The sequence below is a fragment of the Mandrillus leucophaeus genome, unplaced genomic scaffold (genome assembly GCF_000951045.1).
Source record: "Mandrillus leucophaeus isolate KB7577 unplaced genomic scaffold, Mleu.le_1.0 Scaffold587, whole genome shotgun sequence".
Classification (NCBI taxonomy): domain Eukaryota; kingdom Metazoa; phylum Chordata; class Mammalia; order Primates; family Cercopithecidae; genus Mandrillus; species Mandrillus leucophaeus.
In genome coordinates, this window is record NW_012106330.1 from 100,938 (window position 1) to 124,064 (window position 23,127).

A 23,127-nucleotide genomic window follows, 5' to 3' on the forward strand; every position below is an offset into this window, starting at 1 on the left:
AATGAATAAATTATCTTAGAATTTCAAAGAAAAAACAAAAAAATTCTCTTACAATTTCTATCTGAAAATCCTAGAAAGCAACCAGTAAAATAAGTCTTTGAAACGTTACGTGACAAAACTGCTAATTTGCAAATTTCAACATAGACTATACTAGTACCTTCATGAATTGTAAGGACATAAGGTGCTTACATCAGTTTAGATCACCAGTATAAAGAAAGCTGTTTAAGTTAGTCAGAAAAAGTTAAATATTCTATCACTCTATCAGGTAATTCAAAGTCATAGGAAAAAATACAGTTTTAATGAGAGAGCAATCAGGTTTGTTATTAAACGAAACACTTCATAAAAGAGAAATATAAATCAATGTCAGAAATACAATTTGTTTCTCCCAATGCAAGTCAGAAAATAAATAAATGGAGAATGACACAAACTAAAAAATGAATTAAAAATTTTACAGATAAATCTGTGGTTATTTCAAATGTCTAAATTATTTTCTATTCCGAAAAATACATTTTTTTTAAAAGAATATACATTTTTCAAAACAGTTTTAGATTTACAGATAAAAAATGAGTGGCAACTACAAAGAGTTTCCATACATCCCTTTCCCCCTCCCTACCAGTTTCCCCAATTATTAACATATTGTATTAGCATGGTACATTCACTACAATTAACAAGCTCATATTGATACAGTATTGCTAAAGTCCATAGTTTACATTAGGGATCACTGTTTATGTAGTGCCTTCTATGGGTTTTGAGAAAGTATAATGACACATATATAACATTACAGTACCATACAAAATAGTTTCACATCTTTATTCTCTGTGCTTGCTTCCACCTATTCATCCCTTCTAGCCCCACCCCACTATTCCTAGTGCCTGGAAACCAGTCATCTTTTTACTGTTGACAAAAGTTTGCCTTTTCCACAATGTCATATAGTTGAAATCATACAGTATGTAGTCTTTTCAGATTAGCTTCTTTTACTCAGCAATACTCATTCAGTTTCTTCACTTTTTTTTTTTTTTTCATGGCCTGAATGCTCATTTCTTTTTATCATGGAATAATATTCCATTTTATGGATGTACAACAGTTTGTCCATTCACCTATTGAAGAATATCTTGGACAATTACAACTAAAGCTGCTATAAATATTTATGTGCAGATGTTTGTGTGGACATGTTTTCAACTTATATAGGTAAATACAAAGGGTGCTATGGTTGGATCCTACAGTAAGACTATGTTTAGGTTTGAAAGAAACTACCTGTCTCCCAGTGTGATGATATAATTTTGTATTTCCACCACCAATGAGAGTTCCCATTGCTACACTTCCCTGTCAGCATTTGGTGTTGTCAGTATTTTGGATTTTAGCCATTCTTTTAGGTGTGTAGTGGTTTCTTGTCTTAATTTGCAATACTCTAATGACATACGATGTTGAGCATCTTTTCCTATGTTTACTTGCCATCTCTATATCTTCTTTGGTGAGGTGTTTGTTCACATCTTTTGCCCATTTTTCAGGTTGTTCTCTTCCTGTTGAATATTAAGAGTTCTTTGTATATTTTAGAATCAGTCCTTCATCAGCTATGTGTTTTGCAGATTTTCTCCCAATCTGGGACTTGTCATTTCATTCCCTTAACAATGTCTCTCACAAAGCAGAGTTCTAAATTTAATAAAGTCCAACTTAGCAATTTTTTCTTTCATGAATTTTATTGTTGGTGTTGTATCATAAAACTCATTGCCAAACCCAAGGTGTCCTAGACTTTCTCCTATGTTGTCTTCTAGGTGTTTTATACTTTTGTACATTACGTTTAAGTCTATGATCTGTTTTAAGTTAATTTTTGTGAAAGATGTAAGGTCTGTGTATAGATCCATCTTTTTTTGGCACGTGGATGGATGTCCAATTGTTACAGCACCATGTTGAAAAGAGCATCCTTTCTTTATTGAATTGCCTTTGCTCCTTTGTCAAAGATCAGGGGACTCTAGTTGTGTGGGTCTGTTTCTGGCATCTCTATTTTATTCCATCTATTTGTCTATTCTCTCACGCATACCATACTTTCTTGATAACTATAGTAAATTTTGAAGTCAGGTTCTGGCCCTTCTCTCAATTCATTCTTTTCCTTCAATACTGTGTTGACTCTTCTGGCTCTTTTGCCTTTCCTTTTTTTTTTTTTCCCCTGATACAAGATCTTGCTGTGTTACCCAGGCTAGAGAGTGCAGGGGCACAATCATGGCTCACTGCAGCCTTGACCTCCTGAACTCAAGCACTCCTCCCATCTCAGGCTCCCAAGTAGCTGGGACTACAGGCACATGACACCACGTCCAGCTAGTTTTTGTATTTTTTGTAGAGACAGGTTTTGTCATGTTGCTCATGCTCTGCCTTTCTATATAAATTTTAGATTCTTTCTGTCAATATCCACAAAATAACTTGTTAAGAACACAATCAACTGAGATTGTGTTGAATCTACAGATTAAGTAGGGAAGAAATGACATCTTGCCAATAGTGAGTTTTTCTATCCATGTACATGAACTAGACCTCTCAACTTATTTAGATATTCTTTGATTTATTTCACCAAAGTTTCATAGTTTTCCTTATATAGATCTTGTAAATATTTTGCTAGATTTATACCTAATTGTTTTGGAGATTTTTGGTGCTAGTGTAAATGGTACTGTGCTTTGTTTCAAATTCCAGTTGTTCATTGCTGGTATGGCGGGAGCAACTTGACTTTTACATATTAATCTGGCATCCTATAACCTTGCTATAATGGCTTATTAGTTTCAGGAGGTTGTCACCTTGAAATTTTCCACATAATCACGTCATCTACAAACATAGCTTTATTTATTTCTTCCCAATCTGTAGACTTTTTATTTCCTTTTCCTGTCTTACAGGAATAGTGAGATATCCTTGTCTTGTGGATCTGAGCAGGAAAAAAACTAGTTTCTCACCATTAAGTATGATGCTAGAGGTAGGTTGTCCTGTGTTTTTATTTTTTAACAGATTTATCAAGTTGAGGTAGTTCCCCCTTTTCCTACTTTGCTGAGAATTTTGTTTCGTTTTGTTTTGTTTTTGAGATGGAGTCTGGCTCTGTTGCCCAGCCTGGAGTGCAGTGGCACTATCTTGGCTCACTGCAAGCTCCGCCTCCCGGGTTCATGCCATTCTCCTGCCTCAGCTTCCCGAGTAGCTGGGACTACAGGCACCTGCCACTATGCCCAGTTAATTTTTTTGTATTTTTAGTAGAGACAGGGTTTCACCATGTTAACCAGGATGGTCTTGATCTCCTGACCTCGTGATCTGCCCACCTCGGCCTCCCAAAGTGCTGGGATTACAGGCGTGAGCCACTGCGCCTGGCTGAGAGTTTTTATCCTAAATGGGTGTTGGATTTTGCCAAATGCTTTTCTGCATCTATGAATGTGATCATATGGCTTTTCTTCTTTAGCCTGCTGATGAGATGAATTGCATTAGGGTAAAGCAGTACTCCTCAAAAGAATTAGGAAGTATTCCTTCTGCTTCTATTTTTTGAGAGAAATTGTGGAGAATTATTTCTTTCTTAAATGTTCAGTAGAATTCACCATCTGGGCCTGGTGCTTTCTAATTTGGAAGGTTGTTAGTTATTGATTCAATTTCATTAATACATATCAGGCTGTTCAGATTATCTAGTTCTTCTTGTATGAGTTCTGGGAGATTGTACCTTTCAAGTAATTGGTCTATTTCTTTTAGGTTATCAAATTTAATTCTTTTATCAGTAAATAAAAGGATCATAAAAACAGATACATAGACCAATGGAGCAGAACAGAGAACCCAGAAACAAATCTACACTTCTGCAGTGAACTCATTTTCAATAAAAATGCCAAGAACATACACTGAAGAAAGGACAGTATCTTCAATAAATGGTGCTGGGATAACTGGATATCCATATGCAGAAGAATGAAACTTGATCCCTATCTTTCTCCATATGCAGAAATCAAATCAAAATGGATTAAAGACTTAAATCTAAGATCTCAAACTATGACACTGAAAGAAAACTTTGGGGAAACTCTCCAGGACAATGAAGTGGGCAAAGACTTCTTAAATAATATCCACAGGCCACCAAAGTAAAAATGGACAAATGAGATGAGATCATGTTAAAAACCTTCTGCACAGCAAAGTAAATGGTCAACAAAGTGAAGAGACGACCCACAGAATGGGAAAAAACACTTGCAAAGTATGCATCTGACAAGGGATTAATAACTAGAATACACAAGGGGCTCAAACAACTCTATAGGAAAAAATTTAATAATCCAATTAAAAATGGACAAAAGATCTGATACACATTTCTCAAGAGAAGACATACAAATGACAAACAGGTATATGAAAAGGTGCTCTACATAACTGATAATCAGAGAAATGCAAATCAAAACTACAATGAGATATCTCACCCCAGTCAAAATGGCTTTTATCCAAAAGACAGGCAATAACAAATGCTGGCCAGAATGTGAAGAAAAGGGAACCCTCACATAGTGTTGGTAAGAATGTAAGTTAGTACAACCACTATGGAGAACAGTTTGGAGATTTCTCAAAAAACTAGAAATAGAGCTACCAATTCAGCAATCCCACTCCTGGGTATATAGCCAAAAGAAAGGAAATCAGTTTATCAAAGAGATATCTGCACTCCCACGTTTACTGCAACACTATTTACAATAGCCAAGATATGGAAGCAACCTAAGTATCCGTCAACAGATGAATGGATAAAGGATGTGTGGTATATATACACAATAAAGTATTATTCAACCATAAAAAAGAATGAGATCCTGACATGAGGACATTATGTTAAGTGAAATAAGCCAGGCACAGAAAGACAAACATCACATGCTCTCACTTACTTGTGGGAGCTAAAAATTAAAACAACTGAATTCATGGAGATAGAGAGTAGAAGGATAGTTACTAGAGGCTTGGAAGTATAGTGGGGGAAAGGGTAAGTGCAGATGGTTAATGGGTACAAAAAAAAAAAAAGAATGAATAAGACCTAGTATTTGCTAGTACAACAAGGTGACTATAGCAAAAAATAATTTAATTGTAAATTTAAAAATAACTAAAAGAATATACTTGGATGGTTTGAAACACAAAGAATAAATGTCTGAGGTAATGAATATCCCATTTACACTGATGTGACTAGTACGCATTGCATGCCTGTATCAAAATATCTCATGTATCCCATAAATATATACACGTACTGTATACTCACAAAAATTAAAAATAAAACAAATAATAATAATAAAAGGATCACTGGTAATGGTTCTTCTTTCATTTCTGGTATTAATAATTGGTATCTTATTTTTTTCTTATTTAACTTAGCTAGAGATTTATTGGTTTTGTTGATATTTTCTAAGACCCAACTTTCAGTTTTGTTGATTTTTCTCTAGTGATTTCCTGTTTTCAACTTTCCAGTTTTCTGCTCTAATTTTTATTATTTCTTTTCTTCTACTTACTTTGGATTTGTTTTTTTCAAGTTTCCTATGGTGGAAGCTTAGATTACTGGTTTTAGATCTTTCTTCTCTAGTAATATATACTTTCAATACTGTACACTTTCCTCTAAGCACAGCTTTCACTGCCCACAAATTTTGATGTTATATTTTCATTTAGTTCAAAATATTCTACAATTTCTCTTGAAACATCTTCGAGCTGTGCGTTATTTAGAAGTGTGTCGTTTAATCTCCAAGTATTTTAGAGTTTTCCAACTTTTTCCGTCATTGATTTATAGTTAAATCCATTGCAGTCAGAGGGTATATTTTTTATGATTTCTATTCCTTTTAGTTTATTAAGACATGTTTTATGACCCAGAATGTGGTCTTGGTGAATGTTTTGCATGAGTTTGAGAAGAATGAGTATAATCTCTGCTGGATAAAGCAATTTATAGATGTCATAATTGGATCAAGTTGACTGATAGTGCTATTCACTTCATTTATGTCCTCACTGATATTCTGCCTGCTGGATCTCTCCATTACTGATAGAAAGATGTTAAATATCCAATCACAGTACCATTACTTTTTGTATTTCTCTGGGCAGATTTATCAGTTTTTGCCTCATGTATTTTGATACTCTGTTGTCAGTGAATACACATTAAGGATTAGTATGTCTTCTTGGAGAATTAATCATCTTTTATTTTATTTTTTTTGAAATGGAGTCTTGCTCTGTTGCCCAGGCTGGAGTGCAGTAGCACGATCTCAGCTCACTGCAACCTCTGCCTCCTGTGCTCAAGCAATTCTCCTGCCTTGGTCTCCCGAGTAGCTGGGACTACACGCATGTGCCAATGAGCCCGGCTAAGTTTTTGTATTTTTAGTAGAGACAGGGTTCCACCACGTTGGCCAGGCTGGTCTCAAACTCCTGACCTCAGGTGATCCACCCTCCTTGGCCTCCCAAAGTGCTGGGATTACAGGCGTGAGCCACCACGCCTGGCCAGAATTAATCATCTTTATGTAACACCCCTCTTTATTCTTGATAATTCTCCTTGTTCTAAAGTCTGCTTCGTCTGAAATTAACATAGTCATGTCATGCACTGCATAATGATGTTTCGGTCACCAACAGACTGCATGTATGATAGTGGTCCTTACGGATAATACTCTATTTTTACTGTAGATTTGATATTTATAATACTCTATTTTAGCTGTAGAGATTATAATACTTTATTTTTACTGTACCATTTCTATGTTTAGATATGCTTAGATACACAAATATTTACCACTGTATTATAATTGCCTACAATATTCGGTACAGTTACATGATATACAGGTTTGCAGCCTAGAAGCAACAGGCTACACCATACAGCCTAGGTATGTAGTAGACTATGTCACCTAGGTTTCTGTAATATATTCTATGATGTTTGCACAATGAAGAAATCGCCTACTGATGCATGTCTCAGAATATATCCCTTATTTGTCCTTCAAAAGTGAAGGAGAGGCTGGATCTAAAACTCCAGGTTGGTGAATTTTCTTCTCTCACTGTTTTAATAAATGAAGTCTAGTAATGTGGAAAGTAGAGAGCAAAGGAGAAAGGAATAAAATGAGATTGGAAAAGTGGGCAGAGGCCTAATCATGCAGGGCCTTATAAAAATCATGGTAAGATTTTCAATTTTATCCCAAGAGCAATAAAAGACCACTGAAAAATATAAGCAAAAAAGTGACATCAATTTGAAATTATTCTTAATACCACTATGACAATAAGGTAGAAAATGGATCTGGAGGTTGTGAAAAACTGATGCAGGGAAGTTAGGAAACTCGTGCAGCAATGTAGACGTAATGGTGTACTGGACCAAGATAGCAGCAGTGGAAATGTAAAGAAGTGAAGAAAGGTGACAGATACTTAGCTCAAGATATAATCATCAGGATATGATGATTCAATCAGAGTTTGGGGATATAGGAGAGAGTCAGAAGAGTTGAAGCTAATTCCCAGACTTCTAGCTTGAGCAACTCGGTTATTCTCTATCCCCACGATTCGTCCTTTACCCCTGGTCCTGACTTTACATTAATAAAGCTACCCACTTCAGGTTCCACTAGTTTCTTCTTAAATTCACAGTACTCAACATTTCCAAATTAATCTCTAAAAACAGTTTTATCAGGTTACTCCCTTCTCAACGACGAGGAGGAATCTAAAGTTTTTTGTGTTTACAGGATTATTCGGAAGTTATTTTTCAGCTTTTACGTGCAATACGCAAAAGGGAATAGTGAGAAATTATACCAGAAAAATCCATTAAGATAAATCAGATTAGTCCCAATACTATAGTAACACTAGAGCATATGGATATTAATTTGTCAGTCTCAGAAGGTCATGAACTTTTATTTTATTTTTTTAAGAGTCTCGCTCTGTAGCCCAGGCTGGAGTACAGTGGCGTGATCTTGGCTTACTGCAAGCTCCGCCTCCCGGGTTCCCGCCATCCTCCTGCCTCAGCCTCCCGAGTAGTTGGGAATACAGGCACACACGCCACGCCTGGCTAATTTTTGGTCAGGAAGTTTTTGAGAATAGGAAATAAACTGCACTTAAAATTGATTTTGGCAACAAGTACATAAAATTGAAGTGAGCGGGCCAGGCGTGGTGGCCCACTCCTATAATCCCAGCACTTTGGGAGGCCCAGGCGGGTGGACTGCTTGAGGCCAGGAGTTCAAGACCAGCCTGGCCAACATGGTGAAATCCCCTCTACTAGAATACAAAAATTAGCCAGGCATAGTGGCAGGCCTGTAATCCCAGCTACTCAGGAAGCTGAGGCAGGAGAATTGCTTGAACTCAGGAGTCAGAGGGTGCAGTGAGCTGAGATGGTGCCACTGCACTCCAGTGTGGGTGACAGAGCAAGACTCCATCTCAAAATAAAAAAAAAAAATTGATGAGAGCAGCCATTCTTCAAGTCTCTTGGATATATACCTGTGAATGGGATTGCTGGGTCATATAATTTTAACTTTAAAGGAACTGATTTCCAGAGTGTTTTTCAAAGTAGTTGTACCATTTTACATGCCCACTAGCAATATATAAGGATTCCAATTTCTCCACCTCCTCACCAACACTTAATATTCGTATTTTGAAAAACAATAGCCATCCTAGTGGGTGGGTGTAAAGCGGCATCTTATTGTGATTTTCATTTGCATTTCTCTGATAGCTAGTGTTTTCGAGCATGTGCTTATTGGCCATTTGTGTATCTTCTTTAGAGAAATGTCCATTCAAATCCTTTGTCCATTTTTAACTGGGTTGTCTTTTTACCCTATATTTTTAAAGTCTAAAGTTAATGCAATAACATCAGCTCTCTACTTCATCCTGAACAAGTATTTGAGAATATTTATACTCTCACTAAACTCTTTCTGAACTATATATTATGAATGACCTGTATTTAAATTCTACCCTTCAATTCCAAAATTACTATATTCAGATAATATTTATTTAGATTTACCTACACATTTACCACATTCTTTGATCATTTATCCTTCTTACATCTCAGACTTTAATTCTGGGGTAATTTTCTTTCCTGACATATTCTTTTAGAAGTTATATCATTAAGGTCAATCCACAGTTGTCTTTGTTTTACCCTCCATTTTGAAAGTTTGGTCAGTACACAATTCTAAAATGATAGTTATTTTTTCTTAGCACTTTGAAGATATTATCCTGCTGTTCTGTCTTCATTGTCAGTGCTGAGAACACTGTTTTCAGCATAACTGTTTTTTTCTGAAAGATTACGTATTTTTTCTCTTTGCAGCTTTTATGGTCTTTTCTGTCTTTCCATTCTGCTATGTCACTGCAGTGTGGTTAAGTATGGGTTTCTACTTACTTATTTGGTATACTATATGCTTCCATTCCTATAGACTCATAGCTTTAATACATTCTCTGTCATTCTTTAAATACTGCCTCTCCTTCAACCTCTCCTTCTGGTATTCCAACTAGACACATCAGACCCTCATCCTGTTCTACAAATTTCTTACCCTCTCCTTCACATTTCCCATCTCAATGTCCTGGGTAATTTCCTCAAATTTCTAATCCAAGTTACCCATTCTCTCTTTATTTATATCTTATGTGTTGTTTAATACTGTTTTTTTTTCTTTCAGGAATTATATTTTTATTTCTCAAAGTTCTATTTGGTTCCTTTTAATCATTTTAATGAGCTTATCATTTTCCTCTTTAAACATTTCAAACATGGTTATTTTATTGGTTACAAAATTGGTTATTTTATTCCAATATTAGGGATTAAAATCTTAAGGAATCTCAATCTCTCTCTCTTTTTTGCTAACTCATTTATATAATTTGTTTCCATGTTTATTGAATAATCTTTGTGAACTCATATTTGGTTGATTCTAATCTGTGGAATTTCTGGAGGCCTAATTGAGAGTGAATTACTCCAGAGGTAATTTGTGTTTGCTTGCACAATTTCCAGGAAGCATTACTGACCTGAAATTAACTTGTATCCTTGTTAAGATAACCAATTTAACATAGAAGTCTTCAATTCAGTCCTCCAACCTTGAAGCTTGCTCAAGTCTTAGTCTGGATCCCAGAAGTGATTATCAGCAATTTGCTTCAAGATCATCCCACTTTTCCAGTGTGCTTACTGCTCATCACTCCATTTTCTGCTCATAGTTTTGTTTATTTTGGTCAAGGAAGTGAGTAAGGAGGGTCTTACAGGTTTCTCTGTTTGCAAACCAGTGGTGCGACAAAATGCTAGCAAGACTATCTAATAGTTCCAGAATATCAAGTTCACTATGTTGCTGGCAATACGAGTCATCTAATGACTTTTTAAAAAGCCTCTTTCTTCTCAATTTTTTATTAAGAAAATGTTCAAATGTAGAAAAAATTAAAAGGTGGTGAGGCGTGGTGGCTGGCACCTATAATCCCAGGACTTTGGGAGGCTGAGGAGGGCGGATTACTCGAGGTCAAGAGTTCAAGACCAGCCTGGCCAACATGGTGAAACCCCATCTCTACTAAAAATACAAAAATTAGCCAGGCATGCTGGTGTGCACCTATAGTCCCAGCTACCCTACTTGGGAGGCTAAGGCAGGAGAATCTCTTGAAGCTGGGAGGTTGCAGTGAGCCAAGATCACCCCACTGCACTCCAGCCTGGGTGACACAGTGAGACTCTGTCTCAAAAAAAAAAAAGACTATTGCAATGTAAACAGGTATACTTCCACCTTGATTCAACTGCTTAGCATTTTGCCATATTTGCTTTATATTTGTGTGTACATTTTTGCTGAAGTATTTGAAAGTAAGCTGCAGATACCATGAGTCTTCACCCCTAAATATTTCAGGATTCATCTACAGGTAAGATCATCCTCCTATATACCAACACCATTATCACACCTAAAAAAATTTACTCAAATTCCATAATATCATCTGATATTCAATCCATATTCAAAGTTACCAAGATATCCCAAAATAATTTTTATAACATTTTTCAAACAAGGATTCCGTCAGAGTTCATATATTGCATCTGGTTATTGTCTCTTGAGCCTAAAACAGATCCCACCTCAACTTTTTAAAAATGATACTGTGCTTTTGAAGAGGCTAGACCAGTTGTCTCATAAAATGTACTACATTCTAATTTTGTTCAATTATTTTCTCTTGGAGTCATTTAATTTGTTCTTCTATCTCCTATATATACTATAAACTAGAAGTTAGGTATAATGGCTTGATTCCAGATCCCTCCATTGTAAAGATATATTTATCCTTTGCAAATATAAATAATCTGTAAGATAGTCCTTGGCAACAAGTGAATATCCTCTTCCCAAGCAATCCTTTACTTACTAATGTTTTTGATATCTACTAATGATCCTTGCTTAAATCTATTAAGGCTACAAAGGTTCCTCTCTTTAGAGGGCAAATTAATTTCAAACCCTACAGACTTAACCTATAGATATACTTGCATATATGCACAAAATATAGAAGAATACATAAGTATATTCTATACATTTTTTTTTTTTTTTTTTGAGATGGAGTTTCGCTCTTGTTGCCCAAGCTGCAGTGCAATGGTGCGATCTCGGCCCACTGCAACCTCTGCCTCCCGGGTTCAAGCAATTCTCCTGCCTCAGCCTCCCGAGTAGCTGGGATTACAGGCGCACGCTACCACGCTGGCTAATTTTTTGTATTTTTAGTAGAAATGGGATTTCACCGTATTAGCCATGATAGTCTTGAACACCTGACCTCAGGTGATCCTCCTGCCTCGGCCTCCCAAAGTGCTGGGATTACAGGAATAAGCCACTGTGCCCAGCCTATTCTGCACCATTTTTAATAGCACAAAATTACAAAATGTATAGTCATCTTCAGGAGATAGGTTAAATTATAGTACTTCCATGTAATTATGATATAGGAAGTTCAACTTTTTTTTTTTTTTTGAGACAAGAGTCTCGCTCTGCAGAGTGCAGTGGTACAATATTGGCTTACTGCAACCTCTGCCTCCTGGTTCAAGCAATTCTCTTGCCTCAGCCTCCTGAGTAGCAGGGTCTAGAGACTACAGGCGTGTACTAGCACGATCAGCTAATTTTTGTATCTTTAGTAGAGATGGGGTTTTACCATGTTGTCCAGGCTGGTCTCAAATCCCTGGCCTCAACTGATCCTCCTGCCTCGGCCTCCCAAAATGCTGGGATTACAGGTGTGAGCCACTGTGCCTGGCCAACATTTTTCTGATATATAATAATCTTTAAGATATATCATTATAGCTTGACTTCATCTCCTAACACTCTCTTCTTTCCTTACTCCTCCTCAAACACTCAAAAGCCCTAGAGCACATTCCTAGCTCTGGGACTTTCACTTTTCCTTCTGCCTGGAATGCACTTTCCCAATTCAGGTCTTTGTTCTTACAGGATAGAATAAGCTTTCCCTGACCTCCCTACTTAAAACAGTCCTATGTCCTTAGCTCCAACACTTTCTATTCCTTTATCCTGATTGACTTTTCTTCATAACTTTACTACCTCATGACATGTTTACTGGTTTATTTGCTTATTATATTTCTTCCCCAACACTAGAATTGTTAGCCCCGGTGGAATTTACTTGCTTTGTTCAGAACTATATCCTTAATGCATAGAACAGCAATTTTATGGTAAGTACTTAAAGGAATTGTTTTTCATTCACATGTGTAAAGCCATGATTCACAAGATTGTATATGTTATGCTATAAGCCTGTATAGACATAAAGTATCTTTAGGATGCTCAAGAAACTGGTAATAGTGGTTGCCTCTAGTGAGGTGAAATGGGAGGGTGGGGAATACTGATGAGGGAGACTTACTACAATGTATACACTTAATCACAGTCTAAATTTTTAACCATGTACATTCATGAAGAACATAAAGGCTGGGCACAGAGGCTCACATCTGTAATCCCAGCACTTTGGGAGGCCGAGGTGGGTGGATCACCTAAAGTCAGGAGTTTGAGACCAGCCTGGCCAACATGGTGAAACTCTGTCTCCACTGAAAATACAAAAATTAGCCAGGCATGGTGGCACATGCCTGTAGTCCCAGCTACTTGGGAGGTTGTGGCAGGAGAATCGCTTGAACCCAGAAGCAGAGGTTGCAGTGAGCTGAGATCACGCCAGCCTGGGCAACAGAGCGAGACTCCATCCCAATAAATAAATAAATAAATAAAATGGATGTGTGTTTTTTTTTTTTTTTTTTTTTTTTTTGTTTTTTTTTTTTAAACAGGGTCTCACTTTGTCATCCAGGCTGGAGTGCAGTGGTGTGATCTCAGCTCACTGCCACCTCAACCTCCTGGGCTCGAGAGATCTTCCTACCTCAGTCCACCAAGTAGCTGGCACTACAGGCATGTGCTAGCACACCCGGCTAACTTTTTTGTATTTTTTTGGTAGAGATAGAGTTTTGCCATGTTGCCCAGGCTGGAAAAATTAATGTTAAACCCAGCACTTTGGGAGGCTGAGGCGGGTGGATCACTTGAGGTCAGGAGTTCAAGACCAGCCTGGCCAACATAGTTAAATCTCATCCCTACTAAAAATATAAAATCAGCTGGGTGTGGTGGTGTGTGCCTGTAATACCAGCTACTGAAGGCTGAGTCAGGAGAATCACTTGAACCCAGGAGGCAGACTGCAGTGAGCTGAGATTGCACCTCTGCACTCTAGCTTAGGTGACTCTGTCTCAGAAAGAAAAAAAAACACTAATGTTAAAAATTTTTAAAAATATGCCCAAAGAACATCCTAATTTAATCTGCTGCCCCTTTTTTGAACTTTATGCAGGTACCTTTCTCAACAAATTTTTAAGGCTTTAACTTTGTTTCATAGGCTTGTTCAGTTCAGACAAGGCTGTTTTGACATCAGTACAACTAGAAAGTAATCACCATGAGCTATGAAGTCAGCATGAATATTTCACTCATTAAATGCTATGTAAAAGACTACAAAGATATATGCCAACATGTTAACAATGATTACTTCTCATTAGACAGCTAATGGGTCTTTATGCTTCCCTAAATGTTACTTTCCACACTAAGCATAAATTACGTCTATAATCAGAAAAAAAAATGTACTTTTTTAAAAAGATGAGATTTAAATAAAATAAAAATTTACACTTAAAAGAACAATTTCTTCTTTTTTTTTGAGATAGAGTCTCCCTCTGTTGCCCGAGGCTAGAGTGCAGTGGCTTGATGTCTGCTCACTGTAACCTTTGCCTCCCGGGTTCAAGCGATTCTCCTGCCTCAGCCTCCCGAGTAGCTGGGCTTACAGGCACATGCCACCACGCTCGGCTAATTTTTTTTGTATTTTTAGTAGAGACGGGGTTTCAGCATGTTGGTCAGGCTGGTCTTGAACTCCTGACCTCATGATTCGCACGCCTCAGCCTCCCAAAGTGCTGGGATTACAGGCATGAGCCACCGCACCCAGCCAACAATTTCTTCTTAATACACAAATATTTTCTATAATTGTGACATTAATATAAAATGAAGGAAGGCAGTTCAAATATAATCATTTTCCTTAGGATTCCAAAAAGTAATTTTATAGTAAAATTCCCATTATATTCATTTTCATACTACAATAACTTTTTCCTTATGTATTGTCTTATTATTCTAGCTTGGAACATACAATCAATGTAATTCTATGCTTATTTTAAAAGCATAAGACAATTCTGAATATGTTATCCTTTTAAAGGATTTTACATTAACCATGTATTTTAATTTTTAAAATCTTTACTCTCTTATTTTCTTTCTAGTTGTTTCTTCCTTTCAAACCATAATTCTTAACACTTTAGAACCTAATTTTTTATACAAGATGTATCCTTACAATAATGACTTTAAATTTCTCTAAAATTAAGTGTTTTTCACTGATTACCATTAAATACAGATACATTCCCATGGAAAATTCTCTTTCCATAGAAGCACTGATTGTAAACCCTGGAATAACTTCAGGCAATTTTGTTTCAGGAATGAGCAGTATTATCATTCCCACTACACAGCTGAAGTACTTAAAAAGCCTAGAAAAGGCTGGGTGCCATGGCTCGCACCTGTAATCTCAGCACTCTGGGAGGCCAAAGTGAGCGGACTACTTAAGGCCAGGAACTGAAGACCAGCCTGGGCAACATAGCAAGACCCTGTCTCTATGAAAAATAAAGTTATCCTGGCATGGTGGCATGCGCCTATAGTCCCAGCTACTCAAGAGGCTCAGGGGAGGGATGAGGTAGGATCACTTTGAGCCCAGGAGTCCAAGGCTGCAGTGAGCTACGATCTAACAAAGGCAACAGAGTGAGATCTCTCTTTTAAAAAAAGCCTACAAACATTTGGTAGACTGTCCAGGGTTACCTAGCTATGTAGTGATCAAAGAGAAGTAAGAAAAGAGATTAGGAAAAAGCCCTCCTTGTTTCTCATTACAGTTCTCTTTCTACTATAATTCAGCCAAGTTTATAAACCTCTGAGAAAAAGGAATGAGATGGTAGCTAATTCCACAGTATGCTGTGCGATTTTATGCCCAGAAATTGTTCCCAACATTGTTCCTTTGTTGCTGTTTCCCAGGTTATAGAACGTTCTTCCATTTTTGTTAAAGGCAGCAAGAAACTCAGGAATAGACTCCATGTTGGCCTCAGCTGTCTGCCAGCAGAGAAAATGAGATTCTTGTTGGAAGTTCGTGAAACTAATCTACTATATAAATGTAGCACTGGAAATTAGCTACCCTAATTTTCCATATTTGTGAGCAAATTCCTTTAATGAAACTATACCAGTTAATGCTTGAGTTCTGTAAAGTGAATCACAGTTCTAATTCTTCAATTCTGTAAAATAACATTTTAAAATTACGGCTCTCTACAGTAAAACAAACCACATAATGTCTGATAAATCTTAATAGCATAAAGGGATAACATAGGATATAACAAGACTCTGAGTACTTCTGGAAAAACGGCTTTGCTATGGCAGTTTTTCATTTCACAACAATCAACTGGTAAGAAAAATGATATATTGATATAAATTGTTACCAGGGACTATAAATGTAGCGCCCTGTACCATTCTCATGATTTTCAAGAGTACATACCAACAGTTTTTTGCCGTACTATACTTCTCGCCTTTTCGGTTCCTGGAGAACCAGTGGTTGTTGCACTCCTCTGTCTCATTGGGGCTTGGCCAGGCTGATCACGACTCCATCCTCTAGAAAATGACTTGTCAACTGAAACTTTCTGAAATTCATGTCCAACTCCTAGAAATGTAGATTTTCAATCTCAATATACTGTTACTTGATCAATAATATCTTCAAGTTATGTGTGCTACCTTGCCTCAGAGTCTTAGGTTTGCTTACATAAATTATAAAGTAGTAAGATAAAACGCTATGTACTGCAAGGCTTTTATGAGCTTCACTTTAGGTATAAATCATATCCCAAACTGATGCAGAATTTTAAAATTACACCATTAGCAATAAGCTATTAGAAATTCTCCGCCACCCACTTGCTTTGGAATAAAAATGAAACATTTAGACAAGAAAAAAAGACAGGAAATGTGCTAAACAAAATCCATCCTGCGGTGATGGTTACTAAATCTCTAATCTGCCAGTAATAGCCACTTGGGAAATACAGTCCAGGAGAAAGTAGTTTAAGCACATAATACCCTGGACAAAAGTATGAAATGTGACTTAGATGTAAACTCTAGCTAACAACTAATATTTAACCATGTAAAATACTGGCTGGGTGTAGTAGCTCACACCTGTAATCCCAGCACTTTGGGAGGTGGAGGTGGGCAAATTGCTTGAGCCCAGGAGTTCGAGACTAGCCTGGATAATATGGTGAAACCAAGTCGCTACAAGAAATACAAACAAAAAAATTTAGCTGAGCACGGTGGCATATGCCTGTAGTCCCAGCTACTTGGGAAGCTGAGGCAGGGGGATCCCTTGAGCCTGGGAGGTCGAGGCTGCAGTATGCCATGATTGTGCTACTATACTCTAGCCTAGGCAACAGAGTGAGGCCCTGTCTTGGGAGGGGGGGGGAAGGGCAAAATCCTAACAAACTGAGTTTTTAAAAAACGTATATTAATGATATTATCATTACACTACTGCCCCACTCCCTTTTAACATTAGACAGACACATATTTCATGTCTAGGGAATGTTTGCTTTTAGTTAAAACTAAGTAAGTGCTTTCAAAAACCATTTTTAAAATAATTATTATGTACATTTTAAATAGAGTAACATGAAACCACCTTCTCAGTTCTAAGAAAAAACTGCTTATGATAAAAAGGAATCGTATTTTATACATTTTCATTTTGTTTAATTCTTAAAAATAAAATATTTAAGATTCTACTTATTTCACCCTCACCCTCTCCCTGGAATGGTTTTCCCTGACTCAATTATTTAAACAAATTTATATAAAGCATCTCTATGAACAATTCTTACCTTTCCCTTTGTGCTTTTTTTGTTTCTGTTCACTCAGCTTATCCAATGGTAAATCACTGAGATCCAAACTATATAAATTCCTAGCTAAAACTTTAGTTAATGTCTCCATAGTCAGTGACCACTCAGTGGCCAACTCTTCCCAATAGGTCAACGATGACAGTACTGACAGTAAGTCATCCCAAAGTTCTCGGGAGATGTACACATTTAGGTTTGCTTTGATCCAGGCAACTATAAGGGTCTACAAAGACAAATATCAGAAATAACAGTAAGATGTGTTCAGTGTGTGACTTCAAAATCAGATACTCAATTCTTTAAAAAATACTTAAAAACAAGCAAAATTTAAAATCTCATGCTTTTTTTAGTAGATAATACTTGTAAAAGCAATTCATGTAATTGTCAGAATCTACTATAAATTTCATTTCAACAACTGCCAACTCCCAACATCCAGCAATCTAAACTAAAAAGGAATCTCCCTAAATCTATAATTGTCTCTTATGCTGCATTACATTAATGTTAAATAAATACTATTTAAAAAATAGTCTCCATACTTTTAAGTGTTGAAAATGTTGAGTTACTGAACTAAAAAACCAAAACTTACATTCCCAAATTAAGGATGGAAATCACTAACCACAACTTGAAAATGTTTTTTAATAATATAAAGAAACAACATAATAGAGATATATTTAACTTAATCAAATGCATTTTTGAAAATGTATATGTAAAGATTGAAATTAAATTTTAAATTAAAAGCATTCTGTAATAAATCTGATCACAGGATAAAAAAATTCATAAAAGGACAGAAACTGATTAGCCAGTACCCCCTGAGATTTTGCGGATTTCTACTAAAGATATGTCCTCTGATGAAAGAAACAAGTCATAAAATAAAGATTCTCAAAAGCTTAATTCTACAACATTTAGAAAGGAATTCACATAAATTCATACCTGAAATGTAAAGAGGAAAATGAACAGAGTTTAAGTACAGACCTGTAGTAACTAGTGACCTCCCAATCTATCTTTAATTTAATGCTCAGACTACAAAAAAAAAAGACTACCAAAAAAAATAAAAGACTACTTTAATACTCAGACTACAAAAAAAAGTTGTTTCACATAGCAAGATAAAATTTTATCTTCCTGTAGCTCCCACCATCAGGTTAGCTCTAACAATGGGTAAACTTGAATGAAAAAACAAAAAATGGTTAATGAAGTTAAGAGGAGTTTAGATGATACATGTAGCTGGTTTTAAAGGACTGTTCAACACCAGCATATAATTTTAGGTAAATGGCTAATATATGAAAAAAGAACTCCAACCAATTTAAATGGCTACACTCATGGCCAAGAATTAGATCTGAGACAGCTTTTACCTTTGACATTAAGAATCATGTATTTGTATTTCATGTATCATCTTAAAAAGCAATATTTTGTTTTCTATTTTTCAAAGAATCCATAATACATTTCAAGTCAACACTCTATCCTCAGATTTAAAAAACAATATAGAATTTCTGTGTAATCAAACTACCACCAATTGAGAAGGGAGGATACTAAAGTCTTATTAAAAGAAAGCATGGTAAGAATCAATCTTAATTATTTATTGTTTTTTCATTATTACAGAATAACACAAAAAGACAGTTTTTCCTAGTAGTCCCAGAGATATGGAAACTCATAAAGCAGTCAGGTCATTATCTCTAAAACACTGCTAGGTTTTTGCAACCACACATTATGTATACCACACAAGAGATAAAATAAATATCATTAGCCTGCTTGTTCACAGATCTGATATTACCTCCACTCATACTAGGTTGTATGTAGGGCAAATAGCTTATTTAGATAAGCAACTTTTAAGTTAGCTCTACAAAAGATCCCTTAATAAATAAGAAATAATCTCTAATTTAAAACATTTTTTTCCTGGTAACAAGTTCAGGGTTCAATGAATCTCAAAAGACACACAAACAACAACAACAACAACAAAACAAAACAAAACAAAAAACCCTATCTATCCAGTTATTCATCTATTTATTTATTTTTATTGCCTGGAAAAGTGGTCCTGCAAGTCGACCTGCCAAGGTCATATTTTTTTTCCCTTGGAACTGTAGAAAAGCTTGTGATGGCATCTTCAGTACAGACTCCGTGACTCTGAGCAACACAAGCAGCATCTGTTCCCTTAAAATAAAGATTGATTAATGTTTCCTTCTTGCATATGTTTGCATTTGGTTAACAGTTAACTTTCAGATATATACTTCTTATAAAAACTCAAATATCAAACATCTTTGAAAGACAATTTCAAATTTTTGGAGTTCCTTAAATATTAAAAATTAAAATTCCATTTTATACATCCACGTCAATCATTTAAAATCATTTATCAGCCACAATATCCTCTCATCAAATAAAAACCTATTCAAAAGCTGAGGAATCGGAAGTGATAATGTGGAGAATGCTCCAGTCTCCCCAACCACAAATCAAGTAGCAATCTTAAGGAGCTATCTGAAGAACACTCATCTACACAATATAGTTCCACCCAGATGGAATCCAATCAAATCCATCTTTATAATATGGAGAATAACTACATATTCAGAATCATACCAATCTCAATTTCAGAAATTAGATGACATCTTAATTAATAGATCACAAAGAAGACTGGGCAACATAGCAAGACCTGTTTCTTAAAAAAAAAACAAAAATTAGCTGGGTGTGGTGGCATATGCCTATAGTCTCAGCTACTCAGGAGGCTGAGGTTGGGGGATCACTTGAGCCTAGGAGTTTGAGTCTGCAGTGAGCTTGATAATTAATCAAGGGCCATTACTCTATTGTTTCTTTCCACTCTTTTCATTATGCCATTTTTTAATCTTTAATTTTTTGTCTGTACTGCAAGTTGAACCAATTCTATTATTATCCTTACCTTGTCTCTTTCTCTTAGATGCTTATTATTAAAACCATAAAATTACCTTATTTACACTGATATTTCAAAACTTGATTCAACCACATATAAAAAAGAGGTTAACAAGGGACTTTCAGTTGGGTATATCAGCCCAATTCTCTATCACAGCCTCCTCCCCTCTGGTTATTTTGCAAGTCCATTCCAGGCATCGTGATACATGGAACAGTTACTGTGAGAAATGTGGAAGGGGTAGCAACAGATCCTAGATCTAGATGTCATGGTTCTTCTGAGAAGTCAGAGTAGAATCAAACAGAAAACTATCACTACGTTAAAAATATCCTGGACATATTAGCAAATAAATGTATGTATTTATTCACAGAATAAAAATCAAAGGTGCCACATTTGTAACCTTATGCTTCCAGCTTAGCTACACGAAATAAAAAGCTATTTGAAATCAACTACAAATGCAATAAAGCATAGATTTTCCAAATAAATCTTATTTGTTTGTTGTCAAACCATAACTCACTCATAAATCATACAATCTTTTCACTTTGTAATATGATAAAAATGATTTTAATTAATAAAGTTTTACAAATTCTGGCCAGGTGTGGTAGCTCACACCTGTAATCCCAGCACTTTAGGACCTCAAGGCAGGTAGATCACTTCAGCTCAGGAGCTCAAGAACAGCCTGGGCAACATAGCGAAACCGTCTCTCTCAATATAAAAATTCAATGTAAAATATATGAAAAACCTCCCAAAATGCTCTTACTTCAAGGGAAGTTAAAAAATTAACAAAAATTCTAAAATTGTTTTCTATATAGCAAGGTAGTCACTATAATCTGGCTCATCAATGATTCAAAGTATACAGAAAGAAAAAAAAGGACTAACAAAAGAATTGTCCAATGTAGTATAGTTACTGGCTAATAATAACTTGGGCTCTGAAGTCAGAAAAACTATAGTTCAAATCTCTGTTCACTGCTCAATAGCTGTGTGAACAAGGACAAGTTACTTAACTTCCCAGTATTATCTGTATCATAGGGTGCTGTAAGAATTAAGTAAGAAAATATGTGTAAAGTGCTTAGAAAGGTACGTGGCACAAATAATTGTCCCAAATGTGTTAACAATAATAACTACTTCTACATGCAATTCTATTAATACTGTTAGTAAAGAATCTTTTCAAAATATAAAGCCATTTTATACATAAATTAGGCATATGCTTTGACTAATCAGTCTTATTTCTTAAAAAAATTAGGAATACTTACTCAAATCATATGCCTAATTTATGTTTTGTCACTGTAGAGGAAAATGAAATATATATAAGAATGTTCATTGTCCTCTCTTTGCCCCAAAACAAAGACAAATAACTACATGCCCATCAGTAGAGGACTGGTTAAGAAAATTATGGCATATATATATGGTATAATACTATATAACTGTGTGTGTGGTTTGATGAGCTAGATATTCACCAAAGCACAAACATCACTAACATCTCTAGAGAGTGAACCTCTGAGCTTTTTTCTTATTTTAAACTTTTCTTTGTTTGAATTTTATGATAAACATTTCATTTTTACAAAAACTGCAGAACTGCATATCCCCAAAAGGTCTATTTTTCCAATCAATTAGAAAAGTATTTATAGAGCACCAATGATATATAATGTACTATACTCAGAAATGTAGGCAATATAAAAATAAGACAACCTGTAAATACCTTCTAGGGGTTCTCGGTTCTATGGTGATAAACAGACATTTACAAAAGTATTTTAGGGATCAAGAAAGTTTTCATAAGAACTATACAGAAGTACAAATATAAAATGGAAACAAGAGAAGAAAAAAATTTAAGTAAGGATATATAGAAACAGGAAGGTGAATCTAAGGGACAGTTATGGTGACAATAGGAAAAATAGCAGAATTAGGCATTCTAAAGGAAAGTTCAGAAGGTGCCCAGGGAAGAGAAACTTCATAAAGCTGGAAAGCAGGATCTTATCCTGAAAGTTGGAGGTTAGACTTCAGACAGGAAAAGTAGGCAGGGCCTGACGGTATACAGCTCTGAATGCCAGATGAAGGATTCAGGCATTCAGTCAATCATCAGCTTATTCATTAACTCATTCACATACAAGTAAACTTCATTTACTCATATACGTTTGTATGCATGTATTCATTCCTTAGGGGTTGAGGAGGATGAGGCCATTATATGCTCACTTCAGGAAGATAGTCCAAGGGGTCTTGTGGAAGTCTGAACAAAGATGTTTCAGATAAGGTGAAAGGAACTATTGTCACTATGATTAATTTTATATTTATTCAATAATAGCAGCCCTTATAATATTCTAAACAAGCTCTCTTCACAGACACTATTTCTCTAAAAATTACTATACCTGTGTACACAATAAAAAACACATAGACACAAAGGATAAAAAATTTTTTTACCAAGTCTTTTTGTCCATTGATACTTGTACAACCATGTACCGATAAATGTTAAGAATGCGTTTACACATATCTGTGTGCTCATCCAGAAGATTTTTAATTTCATTTGCAGGTTCAAGAAGAAATATATTTGATGAGTTTATAATAAACACCTAAGACAAAAGAAATCATTAGCTATTCACAAAGGAATTTCAATGGCAAATTTCTTATTCAAAGAGAAACAGACACTGATCACACCGTGGGTTAATTCTACCACAAGCTTAATAACTGAAACATAAACTCATTAAACCTACCTATTTTTAAGTTTATCTAGACAAATATAAAGTTAACAGTAGGTACCCAAAGAAAATAAACCAGTGCAAACAACAGTATTTTTTTTTTTTTTTTGAGACAGTCTTGTTTAGTCACCCAGGCTGGAATGCAGGGGTATGATTTGGGCTCTCTGTAACCTCTGCCTCCTGGGTTCAACAGATTCTCTTGCCTCAGCCTCCCAAGTAGCTGGGATTACAGGCATGTGTGCCACCACGCCAGGCTAATTTTTGTATTTTTACTA

The 23,127-nt window shown here is 35.8% G+C and overlaps 1 protein-coding gene across 1 annotated transcript in view; it reads right to left on the minus strand.

Annotated features, from left to right (window-relative positions):
* RALGAPA1 (Ral GTPase activating protein, alpha subunit 1 (catalytic)) overlaps positions 1 to 23,127 on the minus strand; it is a gene marked incomplete at its 3' end in the record, with an annotated part of 204,163 nt that overhangs the window by 97,638 nt on the left and 83,398 nt on the right. Inside the window, exons 13-16 of the mRNA XM_011999193.1 lie at positions 22,578 to 22,726; positions 19,309 to 19,438; positions 17,282 to 17,519; positions 15,937 to 16,098 (exon numbers count right to left, since the gene is read on the minus strand). Of these exons, the coding sequence (XP_011854583.1) occupies positions 15,937 to 16,098; positions 17,282 to 17,519; positions 19,309 to 19,438; positions 22,578 to 22,726 (679 nt within the window). The remainder of the gene's footprint in view (positions 1 to 15,936; positions 16,099 to 17,281; positions 17,520 to 19,308; positions 19,439 to 22,577; positions 22,727 to 23,127) is intronic.